Source organism: Mchenga conophoros, linkage group LG6 (genome assembly GCF_057382185.1).
Source record: "Mchenga conophoros isolate Kocher_MC1m ecotype Shallow Benthic linkage group LG6, M_conophoros_male_GT1.1, whole genome shotgun sequence".
Taxonomy (NCBI): Eukaryota; Metazoa; Chordata; class Actinopteri; order Cichliformes; family Cichlidae; genus Mchenga; species Mchenga conophoros.
Genome location: NC_140531.1, coordinates 31,847,681 through 31,854,937, shown reverse-complemented (window position 1 = coordinate 31,854,937; position 7,257 = coordinate 31,847,681). Strand labels below are relative to the sequence as shown.

The following is a 7,257-nucleotide window of genomic DNA, read 5'->3' as shown; positions in this document are numbered from 1 at the left end:
TGTGTTGTCCATAAATATCTTTTTTCCCACGGAGCTGGTTCCCGAAGCTGGGAGGCTCTTGCTGGAGACGACAGGTGTCACTGTATCCTTGCGCTTTGTGCGCGCCCTCATGCATCAACCGGCGCCACGAGACAATGTTTACCCAAAAACAGTCAGCCAGTTCCCTGTACGGCTGCTATCATTTCACCAGCCAGGACAGATAAGAGTTGGATTGTCAGGCTTTTTTGTGGGTCCTGCCTGTGAGCAGCGATTCGCAGGTGGGCACTTTGAATATTCACTGACTTCCCGTTAAAAGCTTTCCGCACATTTATCGGATAGTTTGTGGTTTATGGCTTCAACAGAAGACACTCACAGAGCAACCAAAATTTCTAATAATCCATTAAGCTATTGGGTTACATGTTTCTGACTAAAATCATGTCAATTTTCTCTTCCACATCTTGTTGCTCCTGCTTTGGAGTGAACAGGGTCAAAGACACACTTCTGTTTCCGTGATCCAAATCATCAAATTAACGGTGAATAGAAAATAAAAGATCCCCGGAAAAAACATCAGAAAATTTGACACTACATGTAAGCACGTGACTGTAAAAATCAGTGTATTATTAGCTAAAATTACAAACTAAAATATGGTTGGTTCATAATTAGAGCTGTAGTTTTAGCCGCTCCACAGCATAGACACCAACAGGGTGTTAAACCCACTGAAGTCGCCATTAACTGTTGCAGCTTTAGTTTGTTTGTGAGAGACGAGCACAACTGAAGTCAAGATTATCACAACACTTTTTTCAGTGTGTCTGCTGACTCCTGCATTCTGAGCGCGCCCGGCACACACTGATGATAAGCAGCGTACTCTGTGTCCTCTCTTCGAGATTTCCCTCCTTCGAGTCACCCTGCTGGAGCGATTTTTTTTAGTGGAACACAAACAATGCATTCAGCACAGTTTCTGTGGTAAGAAAGACTTTCTGAGAAGAGTCTGGGAGTTTGGACCATAATGAATCCCCCAGTGGATGAAATCTAAAGAAATGCTAAAAGTGTCCAAACCAAACAAAAGCGCAGGCTTCTCCAGCTATAAATTGTATACATAAAAAGAGGGGATTAGCATTTGTGGGGTTTGCGAAGTCTTGTGAGATTTTTGATCTAATGTCAGAGGAATACTGCCCACACTGTATGTGTCAGATTTAGGAAAATAACTACTTTCTAGTTGACTTAAGTAATACTTAAAACTGACTCTTTATTACTCTCTTTTTAAATGTTCCCTTGCTGTCTTAGATTTATGAAAAACATTTTCCGGCTTCGGCGCACTGTTGGTTTATTTTAAAGTTCAGTAAAGATCCAGTCTTTATCCTTTTTTCATACTGATAAATATGTTTTTAGTGTTAAATTGTTGCAGCTGTTGTGTGATTACCTGGCACATCCTTAGTCTATGGACGCAATGCATCATATGACAGGTAAATATAGTCTAAGTAAACTGGACTGGGCAGAGTAATGCAAGCATCAGGTGAAGTTAAATATTTGAATTCAAACATCAGGTGAACTACTGAACAGAGTTCATGACATGTAAAGAGACAAAGGGTTTCTATTCATAGTTATAGTCAAATTTCTGCGTGTTTGGGTGTGACTCGGAGTGACTGTTAATTAGGAGGTTGAGAGATAAGGTTTGTCATGATGTCAGAATGCTGAAAAGGAATATTTGGGCAGGTTTATTTCAGGTCACTGGGTAACTTTTTATCACTTTGCAGGATTTGTCTTGCAAAGTGGATTGCACAGTGACTCCTAATAGGCTTGTATTGTGATACATGTCCCACTATACAACTTTTTCACAAGAAACAGCTTTCGATTCTCATTACATGGCAAGACAGTCACACAGGACACATTAGAAAATAAATAGAAAGGCAAAAATATGTTTGATATTTATTTAATTTGAACCATTTTAATTTAATTTTTAGCTTTATCCTCATTATCCACTTTTAATGCCCTATAAGTCAGCAGCCACCATGAGATTACACTGAAGAAGAAAACCACCTGCATGTTTGAAGAAAAATATTACTTGGCAGCAATCTGTTTATATCACGAGATACTGATAAGATCGTCTGTGCCAATAAAAAAAAAGTTCTGCTAATCACTGAATTTGCTTCAATAAGTGGCCACAGAGAAACACACACACAGAGAGGACTCCTTATAGAACAGGTTGTATTTTTTTTAGATTCTGTTGGGAATACAGAGCTAATACTCTACATCTGCCTGAGCCTCTGCTACCATTGGCCACTTTGTTATATGTATCCTTCAGGCAAACAGGTCTGTGAGTCAGTCGGAGGTCCGCTCTCGAAAAAGTTTGGGGACTCCCTTGTGTGTTCTACATGGAGTGTGAAAGGTGGCCAAATAAATTAGGTTTGGTGGGTAATAAAATGCTTCTCTGATATCCACATGGTGTGTCCATGGCAGCTGCTTAGCAACAGAGTCTAGCAGCTGCACTGCAAAAAATATCTGTCCCAACACGGCCTGTACTTTACGCTTTCAATAGTCTCTTTTTGAACTGCAAAATGTGGCTTCTTACTCAGTGACCTGAATTAAAACCTCCATAACTTTGCCACAAAAAAGCGTTCTTTCTCTTGCAGTAATTCTGCCTTTAGTATCTATTTACTCTGGCTGTTTTTTCGTTTTAAAAATCAGGATCACGAGGCGTCATGTCAAACACCTGGAGCAGTAATTCTTGAAGGGGAACAAATTAAATTAAACAAAAATGTAACAACATCGCATGATCCAGATATACCTGTTATTTCGTTCAGAAGTTGCACAAGTTTTCTTTTCTTTTCATTTCTTTTCTTTTCCATCTCCGCCTCCCCGTTGCACTAAGCTTGCAGACCGTATTTTGTGTGCGATATGTTGCCAGGTAAACATGGCATGGCAAAACGCCAGTGTTGACACTCCGCGGAAGCACAGTGGCCCGGTGATGGGGACACTTTTTGCAGCGTGCGGAATATAAAGAGAGGGAGTGGCGCACTGGTTAACACTGAGGAGAGAAACTCCACACGCAGACAGAAGCACGGCAGCGCCCGGGATAACGTGATTAGCGCTCTATTAGGTCCGCTACTGAGCACAACTAGATGCAGCACAGAGATCATTGTGTGAGGAGAGAGAGAGGAGACGCAGAGGAAACGCTTCATCTGCCTCATGGAGCCTCTTTTCTTTCAAACGGTCTGCCTGAAGAAGTTACCCACTGACAGTTTTTTAATGCCTGTGCCTCTCATGCACTGGACACGTTGTGCCACTGCCCTTCATCTCAGGTAAGGCTGCTCCGCTCTTTTTTACGCTCTTTTCTCAGTGTTACTCCCTAATGTCTCAGACAGGTGAAATTAGTACATAAGTCATGTCATAGTTAAGCGAGAACAATTGTTAGCACTGAAGGATCTGATGTTTGTTTCTTTGTGTTGCCTCATATTTTCAGATGAACTGTCAGCCTTATAAATAATAAGGGCTAATTCTTGGAGGAGGCAGTGCACAATGAAAGAGAAAAAGCTGAGGAAAGCCCCAGAGGAGTGATTCATTTGCTTCCTTTCCTCATCCCTGCTGTGAGCTACAAGCTCTGTCCTTCCTGGTGGATGATATTTGTTAACCTCAGGTGAACTCAGATAGGCAGTGGGTCAACCTGCTCCAATGGAGTGTGCTATGGAGACCAACCAGACAGACATGAAAGTTTACACCCTCCAGATTGCCCTGCCACTCACAGTGCTGGTGGCGATCATGATCCTGTTGATAGTGTTTGGTAATGTCCTGGTGGTCATAGCTGTGTTTACAAGCCGGGCCCTGCGGGCTCCCCAGAACTTATTCTTGGTGTCTCTGGCATCAGCAGACATTTTAGTGGCTACCCTTGTGATGCCTTTCTCCTTGGCCAATGAGCTCATGGGATACTGGTACTTCGGTGGAGTGTGGTGTGAGATCTATCTTGCACTTGATGTTCTCTTCTGCACTGCCTCCATTGCCCACCTTTGTGCTATCAGCTTAGACCGCTACTGGTCCATCACCCAGGCCATCGAGTACAACCTGAAAAGGACACCGCGTCGCATCAAATGCATCATCTTCATTGTGTGGGTTATTGCAGCAGTTATATCCTTCCCACCTCTAATCACCATGAAGAAAGACAAGAATACTGAAAATGATTATAACAATAATAACAGTTTTACTAATGTTACTAAACCTTCGTGTAGGATCAATGATGAGAAATGGTATGTCATCTCCTCCTGCATCGGGTCTTTCTTCCTCCCTTGCATCATCATGGTTCTGGTCTATATTCGGATCTACCAGATTGCCAAAAAGAGGACACGAGCACCACCCGGAGACAGAAAGCGAAAGGATCTGCCAAAGGCTGCCACCGTCGCTGCTTCCAACCAGAAGCAGAACGGCATGGGGGATGATGAGGATCACGACAAGCTGAATGGCGAACAGGTCATCAAACTGAAGGAGGAAGTGAAACGAGGCGATGGTGCAGAGGATGAGAAAGGTGAGGCCAACGGGGTGGACATTGAGGACTCATCCTCCTCTGATCATCATATGCACAATCCATGCTCAATTAAAAAAAAATCGACCAAGGGGAAACCCAGACTGAGTCAAATCAAACCAGGGGAAGATGATGTCAGAAAGCGCGAGCCGAGCACCAAAGGCAGCCGCTGGAAAGGCCGCCAGAACCGAGAGAAACGCTTCACTTTCGTCCTGGCAGTGGTCATTGGAGCATTTGTGATCTGCTGGTTTCCCTTTTTCTTTACATACATGCTGAAGACACTGTGTCTGTCCTGCTGTGTCCCTGAAAAACTGTTCAAGTTTTTCTTCTGGTTCGGCTATTGCAACAGTGCACTGAACCCCATCATTTACACCATCTTCAACAACGACTTCCGGAGGTCATTCAAAAAGATTCTGTGCAGGAGGGACACTAGGAGATATGTATGATGGACTTGATCTTGTACATATATTCTTTTTTGCCATCCTGTACATAAATTGTAAAAGACATTGATCTTTGTGCATGGATCACCAGTTTGCTCTAGGTGTTACTGCTTGGAAAAGCTTTGCCAGGATGAGCTTCCTGTGCACTAGTGGGAAAAGTTTGCCTTTAGAACTTTCTGGCAGAAAATCTCGTTTTCTTTTATGCTTTTCTAGGTTTGAGCAACACAAATATTTGGTAAGATTTCAGAAAGATTGTTGTTTGGGTTAAGAAACATTCTATGAAATACAACAGAAAGAACTGAAGGCTAACTTCTCTCATGTCTTGCAGCATCTTTTCGAAACGTCTGCCACCCACAGCCTCAACATTGACCAAGTTCACACAAAAAAGAGGCTTAAAGTACCGAACACCACAGCGAGAACATGTTTTATTGTAACTGCTCTTTGTATTTTTACAAAAGAAACAGACACAGTGAAGTCCATGATATGTATTGTATTTTATGAACGTGTATTGTACAAAATGATCTGTCTGAATATTTGTCTCTATTTTTGTTGTTATGGATACAGTATTCTGCATTTTTTTATGATATGATGTTGATGACGATGACGGTTAAGATAATGATGATGATGATGGCGGTGTGGGAAAAAATGCAGACCCTTTTAAAGAGTAAATAAAGGCCATTTCCTGAAGCAGTCTCAAGGAGCCATATAAAACTTCAGACTGGTGATGACATGTTATAATTTACAGTATGTTACTGTGTGTTTACTTCACACAAACCACACTAGAGGCGTGTAATAAAATGGCACAAAGGCAGCACGAACAAAAGAAAACGTCTGAATTTGTTCTCAGAAAATGATCACAGGTTAAAGAGTTCCCAAAGGAGAAAATAAAGCGGTCCTACGTGCCACCCGTGCAAGGGTGTGAAAACCTTCTTGTACAGTGAATTGGATACTCCAACAGAAAAGTGCAAATACGCAGGTTTGTTGAATCTGACCTTTGCAAGAGATTAACAAAGAGCTTAGCTCTTAATGAGCCTGAACAGAACATGTGCAAATGTTCTTTTGCGCTTTGAATTAACAAAGATTGTGATAAGATGCTCGACTTTTTTCTTTTTGGGAAGATGTCAAATTAAATTACCCTTCTAATCTTTTTTTCCCATCCCAAGTCTGTCTTGTGGAGCTTTAGATTTCAGAGTTCGTTTTGGATGATAAGAAGTAACGGTTCATTTGCTGTCTTGTGCTACCACAGTATGCGTCATTAAATAAAGACACGCAGCCTGTCAAACCAGATCCTGATTGACTGGTTCATCTCTCTTTTGCTCTCTCTCTGTCTTTTCACTGTCTTCCCTCCATCAGACTTCGAAGAGCAGGTGAAAAAAAAACAATTGAGTAACTATAATCTGTGCATCGAAAACAGAGAGCATAGCTTTTCCCCGCAGAGGAGGAGTATGTAAATGGATTCCTTTTGACTGTCAGGAAGGCAGTTGAGCAGCACAGTCCTCAGAAAGCTAAATGGTCTTTTGGGAGTTTTTCTAACTGTGTATCCACCTTATCCAACACAGCCTGATGTACACTTATATTTAGCCGGGGGATTGTTTCTCTGCACGTTTACAACATGTATAAGTGTGGTGAGTCTGTGAGAAAAAGGCAGTGCATGTGTGTGAGAATGTGCAAGTGTATTTGCAGCACATATAAACACAGGGGGTGAGCTCCCACTGGACAGACATGTTTGCAGTCGTGCTGATACTCCATGCTCATTTTGAATGTGAGGAGAAATTTTCTGGGAGATTTTGTTATGTTGTAGAAAAGAAAAGAAAACTTTACCAGAGAGATGGGTGTCAATAAAGGTTACAGAACTAATACATCAAAGTCAAGTCTTCTCAAATTCTGGTCACTTGTTTAGAAATGGACAGGAAAGCCAAGCTTTTGCTGTCAGTCTATTTGTAATAAATTCTCTTGCAGTGCTGTGTCCTAATTAATGCCAGTCACAAACTATGACCTAAATCAACATGTTTGTTGTTACTTTTTTACAATACCCAGAGCAGAGAGTTTTTCATTGATTCCCCAGAGCCTGATTTAAGTCCTTGTAGTTCCTGTGAGGTTGCAGGTTGAGAACATAAGCTCTTCATATGTTTTTGCTGGAGAATTCTCATAACAGAAAGATACACATTGATATTTGTTGTGAAATATCCATTGTCAAGAAAGAGTAGCCAACTCATAAGATTAAACATCAAGTTAAAACTAAACTGAACTTATTTAGGAAGTTTAGATGTTTTGTATCCTTACAAAAGTATCACTACTTACTTTTTGAAGTATTTCATAATGAAATAC

The 7,257-nt window shown here is 41.4% G+C and overlaps 1 protein-coding gene across 1 annotated transcript; it reads left to right on the top strand.

Moving 5' to 3' along the window:
- The first annotated feature begins 3,019 nt into the window (after window positions 1–3,019).
- Window positions 3,020–6,216, top strand: adra2a (adrenoceptor alpha 2A). The gene is made up of 2 exons (XM_085277430.1): window positions 3,020–3,278; window positions 3,440–6,216. Exon 2 carries the CDS (start codon window positions 3,649–3,651, stop codon window positions 4,933–4,935), a length of 1,287 nt encoding a protein of 428 aa, XP_085133556.1. The 5' UTR covers window positions 3,020–3,278; window positions 3,440–3,648; the 3' UTR covers window positions 4,936–6,216.
- Window positions 6,217–7,257: the final 1,041 nt, after the last annotated feature.

What these genes read in the sequence shown, in the direction of transcription:
- adra2a (XM_085277430.1), top strand. Translation starts at nt 3,649, where the DNA reads ATGGAGTGTGCTATGGAGACCAACCAGACAGACATGAAAGTTTACACC.